This window comes from Poromitra crassiceps, assembly GCF_964638095.1.
Source record: "Poromitra crassiceps genome assembly, chromosome: 2".
NCBI classification, from domain to species: Eukaryota; Metazoa; Chordata; class Actinopteri; order Beryciformes; family Melamphaidae; genus Poromitra; species Poromitra crassiceps.
Genome location: NC_139624.1, coordinates 20,471,261 through 20,489,745, shown reverse-complemented (window position 1 = coordinate 20,489,745; position 18,485 = coordinate 20,471,261). Strand labels below are relative to the sequence as shown.

Sequence of the window (18,485 nt, the reverse complement as noted above, 5' to 3'; positions counted from 1 at the left end):
TGATCAAATTCATTTTTAATACTTTCCCAGACTTTCCAGACCTGCGTAGGAAGGAACCCTGGGAATTAGCCCGTACCTGGTTACCGTCCTCCTGGGCGCGGCGAATGACGTTCTGCTTGGAGTCGATCCAGTAGAGCTGCTTGTCCAGTGGGTCGTAGTCGATGGCGCGCACGTTCCTCAGGCTGTGGATGGGCAGGATGATGTCGGGGCTCTGCTGCTCGTCCATCACCATGCGGTTAATGGCCGTCTTCTGACTGAACAGCAGGAAGGACGTCGGCGCTGCAAGAGAGAAACAGTCAGCCTAGGGACGCACCATGATATCAGGACGGCATCGGTATCAGCCGATAAAGGCCTTAAAGTTAGAATCTCAAAAGATTTTCAGCTAATAAAGGGATACGCCAACTTTTTGGCACTTTTGCTCATTTGCCATAACCACGTGGGGAAAAAGTGCATGTAAAGAGTTGGAAAAAATTGCCATATCGGATATCGGCAAAAAAAAATCCATATCGTGCATCTCTACAGTATGTCAGGCCAGAACGTTGTGGGTGGCCGGCGCAGTGGGAGAGCGTTAAAGCTATCGCCAGCTCGTACCAGTTGCCCCAGCGGTGGGTCTGATCGGTTTGCAGTCAACAAATTTTCCAAATTCGAATAAAAATTACGGTCAAAACTTAAAACAATTACACAACTGTGTGGCAACTTGAGAGAGCAGAACCTGTATTAGGGCTGTAAAACCTCCAGCAGAAAAAGGACTCAGGCCAAAAAATAAAAAAAAAATAAAAAAAAATGGCAATGATATTTGAATGTGCGTAGGCAGCGTCTCCCCTAACACGCACGCACACACACACACTCGGCTAAGCTCGACTCCCCCTGGGGAGCCTCTGGGCCGATTATAAAAAAGTGTTTTTACTATGTCAAACACAGACATGGAGGGAGCTGGGCTTAAACTGAGCTTCAGTTTCCCGGCCCGTGCCAAGTTGGCAACGGAGGAGCGAACCACAAGCGCTTTAAAAAGAAAATACCCCGGCTGCTCATTCTCATACACTGCTGCTCATTCTCGTACACTGCAGAACAACTGCTTTCAATCTGAGGAGCTTTTGGAGGAATGACTGGTAGGGCGAGTGGGCTTTTATCTGTGTTTTCGCATTGTATTGTGACCACTCATGTATCCGAGCACTGCGAGGACACAATCTAAATATTTAAGATATCGGATATGCGCGCTCGTGCGACGACTTTTCTGTACGTACGGATGTCTCTAGGGATGCTACACAATTGTCGGTATCTCTGTTTAACCAACTAAATGCTCTGTATCCGTATCTGTACTCGGAGGGCGTGCGGATTAAATCGAAAGTGGGTGTGGCTTCAATTTATGTTGTTGGCAGTTCAGCAGCATGCCGAGATGCCACCAGAACGTATGGCTTAAAAAAACTAGATATCGAACGAAGTATTCTATTTGTATCGGTATCACTTTAAGGGTACTCTGGTGGTATCATCATTTTTCATACGATACCCAGCTCTAATCACAAGCACAGATATTGACACATTCTACTCTGATGAGACTTGTACACGTAAAAAATATATTATCAGTAACGGGACACTCGTTTCATCAGTGTCCGGCTCAAGCCGAGCCGTCTCCGCTCACCGCTGCAGGTCTTGTTGTCGTAGTTGAGGGAGAAGTGGGCGGGGCATCCGCAGACGAAGCCGCTGATGGGCACGGCCAGGCAGAGGTGAGAGCAGTGGCCGTTGGTGGAGGCGCAGGCGTTCCAGCCGCCCTGCCGGGACGAGTGGAACACCAGGATGTCCATCACGTAGTCCAGGTGGCCCTGGATGACGGTGCGGTTCTGCCCGCTGGTCTTGTTTGCACGTTCGATGCTGCGCTGGCTCCAGTCCGTCCAGTAGATGTAGTCCTGGTACTGGGTCAGGCCGAACGGGTGAGGCAGGTCGTCGGCAATCACCTCGCGGTCCTGGCCTGAGAGAGAGAGAGAGAGAGAGAGAGAGACAGACTCAGTGAGCACAGCCTGGCCATTGAGACAGGCCGGTGCAAGCAATCATGGCTCCCCAAAGACAAGCGCTTCTGCCAGCTGGGCAAGGAAGACAACGTGGAGACAGAGCTGCACTTTCTGACAGAATGCACAAAACTCCAAACAGCCCCAACCACATATTTCCCCCAAATTGAAATACAAACAACCTCAATTTGACCAGATCACCAACATGAACAAACTTCTAATCCTGTTGGGAGAGCAGAGAGAGAGCAGCAGTCTAGCAGCAGTCTATGTCTTTACCTGACACACTCTGAGGAACAGTGAATGGACCCGACCGCACATGCACACACGCACACACACACACGCACGCACACACACACACACACACACACACACACACACACACACACACACACACACGCACACCATTATTAAATATTGTTGACATGGTTGATGTTTTTGAAATTACAATGTTACAGTATGTTTTATCATTTCCCCTTGTTCGTCCTACCCTGTGTAATATGCAATGTGCTTTGGCAATACTGTGCATCAATATGGTCCTGCCAATAAAGCCTCAGAGAGAGAGAGAGAGAGAGAGAGAGAGAGAGAGAGAGAGAGAGAGAGAGAGACCAGGAGAGAGAGAGGACACCAGGAGAGAGAGAGAGAGAGGACACCAGGAGAGAGAGAGAGAGAGAGAGAGAGAGAGAGACCAGGAGAGAGAGAGGACACCAGGAGAGAGAGAGAGAGAGAGAGGACACCAGGAGAGAGAGAGAGAGAGAGAGAGAGTTCAGGAAAAAGAGAGATCCTTGCATAACACACATCTGCCAGGCGAGGGCTATTTTTTGTGCTCAGCGTCCCGCGCCAAGGTTGAGGCTATTTTCCCTGCACACAAAATTGGTAGTGTTGCAAGAACTGTGCAAGCGTGTGCTTTAGCCTGGGCCTAATAGCAATGTTATTTCAAGAGTTTTTTGTAAGCGTGTGCTTTAGCCTGGGCCTAATAGCAGTGTCATTTCAAGAGTTTTCTGTAAGCATGTGCTTTAGCCTGGGCCTAATAGCAGTGTCATTTCAAGAGTTTTCTGTAAGCGTGTGCTTTAGCCTGGGCCTAATAGCAGTGTCATTTCAAGAGTTTTCTGTAAGCATGTGCTTTAGCCTGGGCCTAATAGCAGTGTCATTTCAAGAGTTTTCTGTAAGCGTGTGCTTTAGCCTGGGCCTAATAGCAGTGTTATTTCAAGAGTTTTTTGTAAGCGTGTGCTTTAGCCTGGGCCTAATAGCAGTGTCATTTCAAGAGTTTTTTGTAAGCGTGTGCTTTAGCCTGGGCCTAATAGCAGTGTCATTTCAAGAGTTTTCTGTAAGCATGTGCTTTAGCCTGGGCCTAATAGCAGTGTCATTTCAAGAGTTTTTTGTAAGCGTGTGCTTTAGCCTGGGCCTAATAGCAGTGTCATTTCAAGAGTTTTCTGTAAGCATGTGCTTTAGCCTGGGCCTAATAGCAGTGTTATTTCAAGAGTTTTTTGTAAGCGTGTGCTTTAGCCTGGGCCTAATAGCAGTGTCATTTCAAGAGTTTTCTGTAAGCATGTGCTTTAGCCTGGGCCTAATAGCAGTGTCATTTCAAGAGTTTTCTGTAAGCGTGTGCTTTAGCCTGGGCCTAATAGCAGTGTTATTTCAAGAGTTTTTTGTAAGCGTGTGCTTTAGCCTGGGCCTAATAGCAGTGTTATTTCAAGAGTTTTCTGTAAGCATGTGCTTTAGCCTGGGCCTAATAGCAGTGTCATTTCAAGAGTTTTCTGTAAGCGTGTGCTTTAGCCTGGGCCTAATAGCAGTGTCATTTCAAGAGTTTTCTGTAAGCGTGTGCTTTAGCCTGGGCCTAATAGCAGTGTCATTTCAAGAGTTTTCTGTAAGCGTGTGCTTTAGCCTGGGCCTAATAGCAGTGTCATTTCAAGAGTTTTCTGTAAGCGTGTGCTTTAGCCTGGGCCTAATAGCAGTGTTATTTCAAGAGTTTTCTGTAAGCGTGTGCTTTAGCCTGGGCCTAATAGCAGTGTTATTTCAAGAGTTTTCTGTAAGCGTGTGCTTTAGCCTGGGCCTAATAGCAGTGTAATTTCAAGAGTTTTCTGTAAGCGTGTGCTTTAGCCTGGGCCTAATAGTGTCATTTCAAGAGTTTTCTGTAAGCGTGTGCTTTAGCCTGGGCCTAATAGCGGTATCATTTCAAGAGTTTTCTGTAAGCGTGTGCTTTAGCCTGGGCCTAATAGCGGTATCATTTCAAGAGTTTTCTGTAAGCGTGTGCTTTAGCCTGGGCCTAATAGCAGTGTCATTTCAAGAGTTTTCTGTAAGGAATATTTTGGGCCTGGTTTACATCATCCACTGTGAGGGCACATTTCAGGAGCAGTAGTGCCATGCAGCTTTTGTTTCAACAGGCCTCTAACCTCCTTTTGAAGTGTCCCTTTTACCCAACCCCTCCCCTCCCCTCTCCTTTACCCCTCCCCTCTCCTAAATATAGAAGCAGAATTGCCACTACTCACTAATGGGAAATCTATTTTTGCACTTTTGCCATCTGATATGTACATAAAGCTCATATATGTACAAGAATGCTTCACTGCTTTCAGTTAGAAGTCAAAACAAAAACAATACATACATTAGAGTACCCATTACTTTTTGTAGTAACTACTGTAGTAACTTAGCCCATTAGTTTTTCAATTCTTGTAATGTGGTATTCGTTATTTTTTAATATTAGAATTCTTGTAATGTGGTATTCGTTATTTTTTAATATTAGAAGGCTCTTAACTTTGTTTTCTCTCATATCATTTCTGTTGGTGCAAGTTAAAAAATATTGAAAAAGTGAAAATACTGCAGCATTTCATGCAGAAAACATTCTGCTAGTTGAAAAAATGCAATTCATGCCTGCTTGAACTAAATGAGATTGGCTCATTGATTTCAAAATGGCAATAGTTTTATACAGCATTTTAAGATGATGATCAACACAATTGAGAAGGTATGGTTTTAAAGAAGGTAAGGCAAAACTACTGAGAAAAGATGATGTAAGAGTAATTTGAAACACAACTAGTATTTTTAGGTGACTAACTACCAGACATGGGACCAAGTCACTTTGGTCCAAGTCTCAAGTAAGTCCCAAGTCAATTGGTTAGGGCTGGCACGGATCAGAAAACCCATGGATCGGATCGCGTGACGGATTTTGAGCCACGGATAACGGATTTTTCGGATCAGCAAAAAAAAAAGAATCTCAGATTTTTTCTCTCAAAATTAGATTTTCGATTCAATTTTTAAATACTATTATACTTCTCTAACCATTTGTTGCCCTGCACAGCTCAAAAATATTTTTTCTCATAAGTGACACAATTTATGCTTTTACTCTGAAGGCAGAACAACCCAACTTCCTGTTTCAGCGTGGTGCTTCTATGACTAACTTCCTGGCTGTTACTTGCTAACTGCAGTCACTTGACACGGGTGGTACAGACCGGGTGAGTCTGGAAACATAACGTTGATGCTACGTTAAGCTACTCGGTGGCCCCACGTGTTGTTTTGTTGTTATGTGTCCTAAATGCAACATTTCACCGTCCGGTGATAATGTGTTCGTGAAACGTGTGTGTGTTGTGGCTCTCGTTATCTTGTGCAGCCCGCAACACGCTGCTCGCATTCCTGTGCTTTTTCAGAGGTGTTGAAATAAGTTTGTTGTGATGCTGTCTTTAGTAGCCAGCCTTCAGAGAGACTTTACAGCGGCGACAAGGGATGAGGAAGCTCACTTGTGCTTGCCATGATGATGCCTGTCTGTGTCTGGCTGCAGGCGTTCTCATACACTAACGTTAAACGTTAAATGAAACGATGGATGTTCCGAACCGCGTGGGCTGATCCGTACGGGTCACGGATTATCCGTGATCCGTGCCAGCCCTACAATTGGTCCAAAGCCCTTTTCCCACATGCGCTTTGTACCGCAAAATGACCGGAACATGGTCAAATGCCTGCATGTGGGAAAGGCGCCGTGCCGGTATAAGCGCGACCCCGTCGTCGCGGCCATTTCACCAGTTTTGAGCCAGTCAGAAGAGCGGTATGCCGCGATAGACAGACAGGTGAGAAAGGGGTCCAGTCATTTTCCGCTATCAGTGGGCTGTGACTTCGCGGACCAGGTTGCACACAGTAGACAGTCCAAAACCAAATACACAGCTGATTGTTCGATATTCCCCTGGTGTTGCGTACCACCAAAGGACTATTGCCAGTCGCAAACGCGCTTCCAGTTGTTTTCGCCACCGGGTGATCTTGCGTGCGGGTCGGACCAGACTCAGCACGTAGTCGAACGTACACCGGGACATGCGAAAATGACGCTTCCATTCCACGTCGTCAAAATTGTTCAGAGCATCTTCCCAAAATAAATTCCCTCCTGGTCTCTCTCGCTTCCAGACGGCTCTAGTCTCACGCAGCAGCGCAGAGGTACATAACACTGTCATGATCTGTCCCCGGTTTAGTCTATCTTCATATTCTGCATGATGTTGAGCGGAGAAGACTGCGAACATGAATCTGTTTCTGTTCGCACGTATATCCCTTTCCATTTTCGCCTTAATTTGTCTGCGTCGCTGTCTACGTTTGAGGAAAAAGCACGTCAGCAATATTATCAAAAGAGTGGACGCCGGCTCCATGTTTGTTTGTTGTTTTTTTCTGACTGGCCTCAGTGGCCTGCAGCACAGACCCCAGGCCACTGTCCTCCGCCCCCCGCCCCCCGCCCGCTCCGCCCCACCCCACCCCCCAACATACCGGCTGTTTGACGACGAGATTCTCACATGCGAACGCTGAGGTGTGAAGGGAAATTCAGGGAAATGTCCGATATTGACTTACAGGTAATTTTCCGGTACGCATGTGGGAAAAGGGCTCAAGTGTCAAGCAAAACTGACGAACACAAACAAGTCATTCAAGTCATCACCTCTCAGGTCAAGTCAAGTCTCGAGTCCTTAACTTCCAAGTCAAAGTAAGTCTCGTCATTTATGTTTTTGTCAAGTCAAGTCGCAAGTCATCAAAACAGGGACTCGAGTCCAAGTCACCAAGTCTCAAGTGCCCATCTCTGCTAACTACCAATACTGATGAAACACGCAAAGGGTGTCACTTAAGTCAACTTATTGTTGCATATTTTGGTGACCGCTGAACTTGTGTAGATATTCTCGATTAAGGTGCCATTGTAAAGAAATGATAAAGATGCTTTTTTGCTGTTGTAAATGCTAATACTCTAGGGCTGGACTGGACATCCTCAGAGATACACTCCAACTCCGGTAATGTTAGACAGACTGTTATAAGATGTTACTGGAATAAATCGTAAAAGCTGTCTAGCTGTCCTTTCTGCCAACTAATTAACCATGCCACGTGTGCTAACATTACATAACCATAGCCATCGCACACGCTTTCTGAAAGCTGTTTCCCATCACAGCTGAATATGGCCAGGTGCACGGCACGCTGATCAGTTTGTCCATTGTGGTGATGTTACAATGCTGCAAATAGCTTTTATTTATAATTATCAGCTATCAGGTATAGTGCACTCAGTACACTGCCAAAAATAAAAACAAAAAAGTACACTGCAAAAAATAAAAACAAAAAAGTACACTGCAAAAAATAATAACAAAAAAAGTACACTGCTTTTCTTTTCTTTTTTAGACTGAGCTGGGGTCGATTTCTGGTCCACCAGGATCATCTTTGGTCGAGGGCAGCCCTATAATACTCACCAAGCATATTGGATGACTCGATTAAAGTGGTGTCGAGGTCGGTCCAGTAGAGTCTGCGCTCTGCGTAGTCGATGGTGAGGCCGTTGGCGCGGCCCACATCAGGCACCAGAGTGATGCGACCTGTGCCGTCCATGGCCGCTCGGTCGATTTTGGGCTTGCCGCCCCATTCAGTCCAATACATGAACCTGTTGAACAGAAACACATTCAGTCCAATACATGAACCTGTTGAACAGAAACACATGGTGTGAGCAACACGTCAGTATTGGGGCTGACACTTGGCTCTCCCTTCTCTATGTTTTTCTGTGCCAAGCGGTGGTCGGCAGGCTATGTCTGGGCCGTCGGTGAGCGTCTGTGGCCTGAGTCTTTGCAGTGTGCGCCGCACCGTTGGCTCTAGTCGACGGCTTTTTCGGCCGATTTGACACGGTGAAATCATGAGAGAAATCACTGATTGGCTGATCAGCTGGTTAAGATTTGACATGATGTTGAAATCATGAGAGAAATCACTGATTGGCTGATCAGCTGGTTAAGATTTGACATGATGTTGAAATCATGAGAGAAATCACTGATTGACTGGTCAGCTGGTTAAGATTTGGCATGTTGAAATCATGACAGAAATCACTGATTGACTGGTCAGCTGGTTAAGATTTGGCATGTTGAAATCATGACAGAAATCACTGAATGGCTGGTCAGCTGGTTAAGATTTGGCATGTTGAAATCATGACAGAAATCACTGATTGGCTGGTCAGCTCAGGCTTATTTATTTATCCCGGGTTGTCCCAACAGAGATCAAAGTGGGCGGGGCTTATTTAGCCCGGGTTGTGCCAACAGAGACAAAAGTGGGCGGGGCGAGCGCTCACCCTTGGGCTGGGTCGAGTGCGAGGGCTCGGGGGCTGTCCAGGTCCTTCCACACCAGGACCGTGCGGTGCTGTCCGTCCAGCTTGGCCACCTCGATGCGGTTGGTGCCCGTGTCGGCCCAGTACAGGTTCTTGCCCAGCCAGTCCACAGCCATGCCCTCTGGGTAGTCCAGGCCGAACTCCACCACCTGCTCCAGGGCACTGCCGTTCATGAACGCCCGGCTGATGGTCTGCGGTCAGAGGAGACACAAGGACACTTTCATGAGCCTGGCTTTCAATGGAGACTTTTTTACAGTCCTATAATGAGTGGAAGTGAAAGAATATGACAGTTATGAAAAGGAGATGACATAGAAGAGCCTAAATGTGTGTGATTTAGTTGACAGATACAGTAGTTGTTAGTTTTTTCCACTTTCCCAGAGTCAGAAACTAATACAAATCTCTTTGTTCAGACAGACCCTTTTGTGTATGTATTTGATGTCGTTTGAAGCATCTTAACAGTCATGTCAGACTATCTATCTTAATTTGTTGACTGGCAATGGGTTCAAATAACACAGTCGTGATGATGGGGGGGGGGGGGGGGGGGGGGGGGCACGCTTGTCTGAGTGAGGGGAGACCCACAGTCTCTGACTTTGAAAACCCCTGGTCTAGATTCCCAGGGAATTGCTGTAATTTCATAACAACTGTACGGGGGTGAATTTCTATATAACTCCCCCGTTTAGAGTCAAATAGACGATAGAAAAGACGTTTGTTTGTTTTGAGCGTGATTGAAAGGTCAACTGTCCAGTGATCACGCAGCTTGCCGATCACGGACCAATAGCAGGTGGAGCTGCAGCTCTAGGAAATACCTGGTCTCGTGCCGTCTCGCGCGAGAACCCCAAGATGGCGACGGCCACACTAGGTTTCAAAACGGGAGTCCAAACACCAATGGGTGACGTCAAAGTGAGTCTGTCCATATTTTTTCGACAGTCTATGGTTTTGACATACTATTATTGCTGTTGCACTGAAAGTCTGTGCTCAAAAACTGTGCATGTTTGCATGTGCATGTTATGTGCTCCTGTTGTAGGGATACTATAATCCACCAATTGGCCACTGACCATGACAGACGTTCTACAATAGATCTGTGATTGGCTGATCACCATTTCAACTGCCCTATCAATTACAGCCCTACAGTGTTATTCATTTCCTCACAGTAACTGAATAGGGTCTTTATTTCCTAATAGAAAACAGGCCCATGACGTTGCCGTTCTAAATTTCAGGGTGACTTGGCCATTTCATTTCACTCATTTTTCCAACGCTTTGATTATGGGATGCAGAGGCTATTTTCAACTGATAACAAACAAATGTATTCATATATTCACACTACCATAAAACCACTGTTTGGATATAAACTCCCATTTCCTCATTTTTCCACATGGTTGGCCAGAAGAATAATCTGTAAGTAAACAGTAAACATAACGTTCCCCAGAAATAATGCAGAGCCAGTATGACCCCGCCCCCCCCAGTGTTTTAGGACGCTTGGTGCAACTACATTCAAACTGAGGCAAATCTATAAATAGGATTCCTTCACAAATAATGATCTCCCTTCGCTAAAACAACAGAGCTGGTTTGTGGCTTTTCTTTCTTTCTTTTTTGAAGGGGCACAAAATAGGGGGCGGGGGAGAGGGCGTCGGGGGGCTACTACAGCGCCATCAATTATTTCCAAGCTGGCGTCTCATGGGAGCCCATTATTGCGCAAAGCTGTGGGCAGCGAGCCAACCAGGAGGAGCGCGCGCACACACACACACGCCCGCACACACACACACACACACACACAGGCACACACACACACACACAGGCACACACACACACACAGGAATATACTAGGGGATACACAATGATATTGGCAAGTCATCAGTATCGGCCAATAAAGGCTTTGAAATGAAAAATCGTCATCAGCCCAAAACGAACATTTCTGCTGCCTGATATGCTGATAAAATGACGCTAACCCTAACGCAGAGCATCATGCAAGTCTTTGAGTTGAGCTAGAGTCCAAGTCAAGTCTCAAGTCTTTGAGCTAGAGTCCAAGTCAAGTCTCAAGTCTTTGAGCTAGAGAACAAGTCAAATCTCAAGTCTTTGGTCACAAGTCCAAGTCAAGTCTCAAGTCTCGTATGGATGAGCGTTCTATCATCTGCTGGATGCCATCCAGTCTGCTTAGAACACTGCATAGCTAAAACTAAGGGATTCAAAGCATGTAGGCCACTGTATTATCCACACACAGCATCAGCATTGATTAGTTGACATTATTATTAGTAGACCCTTAATGTTAATACACCAAAAAATAAAGATTGTTCCCAAAGTCCCAAATCTCAAGTCCATGTCAAGTCTCAAGTCTTTGAGGACAACTGTCAAGTCAAGTCTCAAGTCACTGTGTGTGTGACTTAACACATTCACTGCCAGCCTTTTTTTTTTTACTGTAGGTAGCTTTTGCCAGAGGGTTTTTTTGAGGATTCTGGCTCATTTTACAAGAGCCAAGGATAATTTTCTGCTTGGAGTTTGTCAACACAAAGTTCACAAAAGTACTAATAGAATGTGTGCTTTCTCTGTCTAAAAGAGTTAGTTTGTAGAGTTAGTAGTTATGTAGATATTAGCCGTTGAGTACAGCATGGTTTCAGCGTCTGAGACAAAAAGCTGAGATAATCGCAGTTTTGTGAAATTCAATATCAAACAGTCACTTTAACCATTTATTTTTGGCATCAGTGAGACTATCAGACATAAACAATATAGTTCTGAACAGTAATTTCCTCCATAGCAGCACCCGCACCCCCTCTCCTTACAACTCCTCCCTCCGTGGGCGTGTCTGGTGGATTTCAGCAGCGTTTGTCAGTCACAAGCCAGTCTCTCCTGCCTGTCTGAGCAGTGAGCAGCAGCCTCTCGTCGGCGAGCGTGGATGTGGCTTAATCCGTTCTTGGATTTTCGGTTGAGAGCTTTGACGAAGCCTTGTGTGACTCTAGGCTTATGCTGCGCGCTTCAAAGTGTGCTTTCCACCCAGTCCACCTTTGGAAGCCCCCACCGCCGTGCGCCCGTGTGAAAGGTTTTCGCCTACAGTATGAGAATGAGGCTCGTTCGCTTCTGGGTCCTCGGTTGAGCTCAGCTGGAATGCGTGCGTTTCTGGCCAAACAACACTCAATAGTCTGAGCACCGTCGCCACTCAGTGGGTCGGCGGAATGGATTGCACACGCCCGGCGGCTCTAACAGTATAATAGAAGATGCAAAAGGGCCAGATCAAGGATCCACCGTCAAAAAAAAAAAAACGATTTTTTTGACGTATCCATACGTCGCTGGCAGTGAACGGTTGGATTCTGCTTGACGTATCAGTACGTCGTTGGCAGTTAACGTGTTAAGTACGACTCACGTCCAAGTCTCCATTCCAAGTCCACATCTCTGGGCACTGATAACATCTCAGTGATGTCACAACACTGATGACATCACTGATGACATCATCAGTGATGTCACAATGCACAATTGCTCAAGTGACATCACTGACGACATCATCATAAGTGTGTGTGTGTGTGTGTGTGTGTGTGTGTGTGTGTGTGTGTGTGTGTGTGTGTGTGTGTGTGTGTTTTCCCAGGATGGTGAGGGCACTGTAACGGTACTGTAAACAGCTACTGGAAATTCTTGCTAAATAAAGCTAGAATCTTCACCAAAAAAAACAATCAAAATTTTTGCTGTCACAGTATTTTGAATTGTGCCCTCATGTATAGCCTAAACTTTGAGCATCGATGCATTTGCCATCCTGGGGAAAGGTGGGACATTAACTATAGTTAAATGAAGAAAAATCTAAAGAACTTAAATCTCTCTCCTTGCACAAAATCTATGAATTCAACCACTTTCAATGACCAATGTCTATTTATGTCTATTATCAAAAACTCTTAAGGCCTTGACCCCCCCCTCAAATTGACAAACTTTCAAGGATTTCAAAGACCCATGGGGACCCTATGTATCCCTAAACGCCCCCCCCCCTCACCCTCCCTCTCTGTGCGTGCCACCTTCAGTGTGATGTCGGTCCAGTAGATGCGGTTGTCGGTGACGTCGAAGTCGAGGGCGGACGCCTCCTTGACGCCGGTGAGGGGGATGGCCACGTTGTTGTTGTTGGTCTCCAGGGAGATACGTCGGATGTCGGTGTGGCGGGAGAACAGCAGGAAGGCCTCGGGCACGATGCACGTGCGCAGGTCGGCCATCAGCTCCAGGCCGATGGGACAGCCGCACTGCACGCCGCCCGGCTTGTACAGGCACAGGTGGCTGCACAGGCCGTTGTTCTCCGCGCACTCGTTCGTACCTGGACGAGGAGAGGGAGGAGGGGAACGTAAAAAACAAACAACTTTTCAAGTATTTGTTTGCCTCTTAGACCATGTTCAGACTAGGAGGCCAAATCTGATTTGTGAACTTTAGTGACCTATTAATGATTCTATCCAGATTGGTTTTATGAGTCTGGACGCTCCAAGTCTGATTTGGGTCACTTGTCCCAAACCACATATGGAGGTCTGGACACACAGATCCGACCTGAACACAAATCCAAATCAGATTTGTGGCAGTGCAGACACACAAAACAGATTTGGGAAACCAATCAAGATAATGATGATTAATGACTTTAACAGCAAATCGGATTTGCCTGTAACGTGAACATGGCCTTATATTCTCAATCTACTTTGATTCGACGATGCGTTCCAGTGCATCTCGATAAAGCTCAAGCTTAAAGTATCGCAGCTCCAAGTATCAAATCACATCCTCAATTTTCTACATGACTGCACACATGGCTACTTTTTCATCAATTAATACAAGCAGTCAGATAAATATCAATTCCCCCTTTTATTTAGAAAGTGCTTGAAAAGTTGCAAATCGGCAGTGTGTGTTGCTTTAAATTCAAGGACTTGAAGCACTTTAAGGACCTTGTATGAACCCTGTTTCTGGTTTCCACCCCAGTCGGGCTGAAAACCACAAGCTAATGCAACGAATGTGTCAGACAAGTGTGAAGTGACCCGCTGGTAATACTCCATATGACTTCCTCTGAGAATTCGTCAAATTGCCTAACTTTCCGTGTGTGGAAAACACAGCTGACGACCGGAGGGAACTCTGTTGACACACTTGGTGCCAGGTCCTCTACTCACCGTAGACCTGGTGCACGTAGGTGGCCTTGAGGCCCATGAGGTCGGGCAGCTGGTCTATGATGAAGTGGCGCTCGGCGCTGTGCTTGTGCACACGTTCGATGCTGCGCCGCTGCCAGTCCGTCCAGTAGATGTAGTCTCCCAGCAGAGTGAAGCCGAAGATATGAGGCAGCTTGTCCTCGACCAGGACCCGCCGGCCTGTCCCGTCCATGTCCATCACCTGTGAGAGAGCGGGAGAGAGACAGAGACAGACAGAGAGAGACAAAGAGAGAGAGACAGAGAAAGAGAGAAACAGAGAAAAATAGATGGATAGAGAGAGATAGAGCCAGAGAGACAGCGAGAGACAGATAGCGATGGAGAGAGACAGAAACAGAGAGAGGGAGAGACAGACAGAGAGGCAGACAGAAAGAGAGATAAATAGATGGATAGAGAGAGATAGAGAGAGAAAGAGACAGAAATAGAGAGAGAGGAAGAAGAGAGGTTTAAGGCAGTGGTTCAACACTTTTTGCCTTGTGACCACACTTTGACGTCACTAAACTCTAGTGACCTCGGCTTGCCACGGTGTGCAAATGTTCCCACTAGTTAATCAACTCACATGGTCACTCAGACACTCTGCTGTGGGGGGGTCTGAATCACAAGTTGGCAAGCCTCTCTGATTGGCTGGGCTGTTACGGAAGTCCGGCTCTGCGTGTATTGGTAAATCGTTCAAAATGTACCGCCCCCACGAGTTGTGTCACGAAAATGAAGAGGTCTGTGGTTGGTCGTCATGTCACACATTTTGTTTTGGTCTGAGGCGGCAGTCCTTAAACTTGCCAAGAGTTGTGCCCCAGACATATTTATCTACGGCTGGCTACTGCGAGACTACTAAAATCATGACAACACCGGTGTTGTACACACACAAGCTCCTATGCTCCCCCGATGGTCTGGACTTTTCATTTAACTGCTCTCAGACCCAACGCAGTCATCAAGGCAGACACGAGTGTACATATTATAATTGTGACGTATAGTTAATTTATTCAGGCGGGCTCATCACCTAACAGCGGACTTCTCCCTGTTCTCTGAACAAGCTGGTGATCGTCAAGGTGAGCTGTGAAGCTACACCGCCCTTTACGTGACTGACTGCATGAAGTGTATTTGGCATGTGTTGCCCGGCGCGCCATGGGGGGGCAAAACATCAACGGTGCATGTGGTGTTTTTATTATTATAATAATTATTATTATTTGTATTGATCAATTACTAGAAATTTGAATTCCATGCGACCCCAGGGTTGGGAAAGCCTGAGATAACATCAATAACACTTTTCAGGCTCATCAGTATCGCAAAAAACACAGACACAAATTTCAGGTTTAAAACTTCTTTAAAAGCTGCCTGGAATTAGATTTGAAATGTATGAATCACTTACTGGAATACTAGTATAATAGTTTATAATCCCATCAGGCATGCAGTGTATGATTCCCTCAGTAATGCAGTTTATGATCCCATTTGATCCTAAAGATTGGCCAGTGGATCATTTTTGTAGGCTAGTCTGAAATGCTGTATTCAGGGTTGGGCAGGTGGACAAGAGGTTCTATGAGTATTGTGAAATTATAAAAGTAGCCATGGAATTACAAAGATGGCTGTGTGTAGAGATGGAACGATATGAACATTTCAGATCACGATTATAGTGGCCAAAATGATCACGGTTATCAGTATTATCACGGTTTGTTAAAATGTGCTGAAAATGTTCATAAAGTACTAATACACTCACAGAAATTATTTCTCCAAGGCTGCGCGTTTGCATCTGGGAGACGGTTGCCAACTTTGGTTGATGATGGACAGTATTTAGTATTTACCATGTTTTTCAAAGCACTGTAATCGTGGTAACACAGTTTTAATGATAATGAAAAGTTGAAACGGTACGGTTGTCGTAAGGAATTTTATCACGGTTACCAATAAAACCGGTTATCGTTACATCCCAAGCTGTGTGTGTTGTAGATGCTTCGAGGCTGGTGAAGTGAAGTAAAATAGATATTGAAGAGAAACTTTTTTAATTAGTGTTGTATATTAATGTATGTATGTATGTATAACAACAACAATAATAATAATGTATATGGGGACATGAGCGCTGTACAGTTCTGCTCTGTTTGCAAACCCAAATAACTTCAATTTCTGTTCTTGCACAAAAAATATAAATTCAAGCACTTTTAATGACCCATGTCTATTTATGTCCATTTTCAAATGCCTTGATTTGTTTGTTATCCAATTCACAAACTTTCAATGATTTCAAGGACCTGTGGGAAGCCTGTGTTTCCTTCTTTACAGATTGGAAGCAACCGAACAGAGGAGCTGTTGGCTCGGGGGCGGGGCTTGTTGTCAGTCTCCACGGTGAGTTTGCACATTGTGTGGCTCCCCTGGTGGTAGATGCGAGCGAGTGCGCACGCTCCCTCTCTCAGGCGAGCTGGCAGCACATCTCAGCGGCGCTAATGAAAAGCAACAGCCGGAGCAAACAAACAGCGGCGCATATGGCCGCCACATTTCCCCCTCCTCACACGGACTCACTCTGACATCTCACTTCTCCACTGGCTTCCAGCAGAGGGGACCAGCGGCTTCCACAGAGCCACATCTGAGACTTTTTAACAGCCTTTTAACACTAAGGTGGAATAAAGAAAGAAAAAACATTTGTTTGATTTTTTTTTTCTTTTTTTGACACCTTCATTTATTCAGGGGAGTCTCACTGAGATCAATGCTCTCTTTTTCAGGAGCGCCCTGTTCACATTCACACCTGGAAGCTGACCAGTACAACCACAGTCTGATCTGCTGGCCACTGAGCAGCTCCACTGGAGCGGTTGGGGGTTAAGGGCCTTGCTCAAGGGCACCTCAGTGGTGGTAATGAGGGAGGGGCAAGTGCTGCCTTTTCACTTTCCCCCCCCAAATTTATCCTGCCGGTCCCGGGGATTGAACCAATGACCGTCGGGTCACAAGCTCGCTTCTCTAACCGTTGGTCCAAGACTGTCCCCACCACCACTGTCCCCTGATTGAACGGAAACAATAAAGTTATGTTTAACAAAGTTGTGTTCTGAAATTGAATGGATGAACATTGTACGAAAAAGACACCAGGGAGTTAGATGTTTGACGCACATTGTATTAACCCCATTAATACTGGAGTATTAACGCAAGAGTGACATTTGCCTTATTTCATCTTATCTGTTAATAGCAGATATAGTCACCTGTGTGATACCTGATTTGTTTGCTACTGCACTGATGAAGGGTTAACAGCCCGAAACGTTTGCAGGCAATAAAAAGTTTAACTTGGAGTGCTATCCTCTTCTCTTTTATTCTTGACATTCATTGTAGGATTTAGCACCCAGTTATTAGTTGAGTTGAGTCGAGCGCATTTTTTGATTTTCTGTTAATAGCAGTCTAATTTTACATTTGCATCCAAATTAAACTCTCTTATCTTTTTATTGATAATTTAAGACTTTTTCAGACTTTTTGAAGGGACAGCTCACCCTAAAATGTAGTTCTAAAGTGTAGTTCGATCGAAAGAAAATAGTTCCTACATGAAACTGCTCATAACAAGGTCTGTGCATTATCTTGAGTGACTGGGTCATGATTTCTGGAAAGAGACATTGTTGTTAACTTTTTCAAATGTAATTTGTTTGTGTGCTTTTAGCACCACAAGCCGAGTGCCATCCGGTTCCATTGTAGAAGACAGAAATCTCTATGTGGCTGATATCTCCAAAACTCAGGCAACTAACACAAAACAATCTAGGATAAACGGCACTATAGGTGAGAGGGAAAAATATGTATTTTGGATTTTAGGGTGAGGTCCTTTAAGGACTGCGGGGCTCCTCTGTTTATCAGAGTGCTTTCAGTCTTTCAGTGCCCATACAATTGTCACCTTACTGCCAGTTGGAGCTTGGTTTATTTATGTCACCGCACTGCAGCCATTCTGTAGGAGAGACACCAAGTGCAACAGTGGCTGTAACAGTCCACAGCAAACGCTAGTGCTCGCCCTGCCAGCTTCAGGCCACATGTGTCAAATCACTCTGCCAGCTTCAGGCCACATGTGTCAAATCACCCTGCCAGCTTCAGGCTACATGTGTCAAATCACCCTGCCAGCTTCAGGCCACATGTGTCAAATCACCCTGCCAGCTTCAGGCTACATGTGTCAAATCACCCTGCCAGCTTCAGGCCACATGTGTCAAATCACCCTGCCAGCTTCAGGCCACATGTGTCAAATCACCCTGCTAGCTTCAGGCTACATGTGTCAAATCACCCTGCTAGCTTCAGGCCACATGTGTCAAATCACCCTGCCAGCTTCAGGCCACATGTGTCAAATCACCCTGCCAGCTTCAGGCCAGAGGTGTCAAATCACCCTGCCAGCTTCAGGCCACATGTGTCAAATCACCGTGCCAGCATCAGGACACGTGTCAAATCACCCTGCCAGCTTCAGGCCAGAGGTGTCAAATCACCCTGCCAGCTTCAGGCCACATGTGTCAAATCACCCTGCCAGCTTCAGGCTACAGGTGTCAAATCACCCTGCCAGCTTCAGGCCACATGTGTCAAATCACCCTGCCAGCTTCAGGCCACATGTGTCAAATCACCCTGCCAGCTTCAGGCCACAGGTGTCAAATCACCCTGCCAGCTTCAGGCCACATGTGTCAAATCACCCTGCCAGCTTCAGGCCACAGGTGTCAAATCACCCTGCAGCTTCAGGCCATAGGTGTGAAATCACCCTGCCAGCTTCAGGCCACATGTGTCAAATCACCCTGCAGCTCAGGCCACATGTGTCAAATCACCCTGCAGCTTCAGGCCACA

General features: G+C 46.0%; 1 protein-coding gene across 6 annotated transcripts in view; it reads right to left on the bottom strand.

The window, feature by feature from the left end:
* The window catches only part of lrp6 (low density lipoprotein receptor-related protein 6), a gene marked incomplete at its 3' end in the record, with an annotated part of 105,042 nt that overhangs the window by 16,926 nt on the left and 69,631 nt on the right, over positions 1–18,485 (bottom strand). For 5 of the 6 annotated variants that reach the window (XM_083650532.1, XM_083650533.1, XM_083650534.1 and 2 more), the window contains 6 exons: positions 13,689–13,905; positions 12,570–12,859; positions 8,545–8,771; positions 7,688–7,872; positions 1,640–1,966; positions 77–279 (listed from right to left, as the gene is read on the bottom strand). In XM_083650532.1, coding sequence (XP_083506658.1) covers positions 77–279; positions 1,640–1,966; positions 7,688–7,872; positions 8,545–8,771; positions 12,570–12,859; positions 13,689–13,905 — 1,449 coding nt within the window. The remainder of the gene's footprint in view (positions 1–76; positions 280–1,639; positions 1,967–7,687; positions 7,873–8,544; positions 8,772–12,569; positions 12,860–13,688; positions 13,906–18,485) is intronic. The other variant, XM_083650537.1, reaches the window with a different exon arrangement.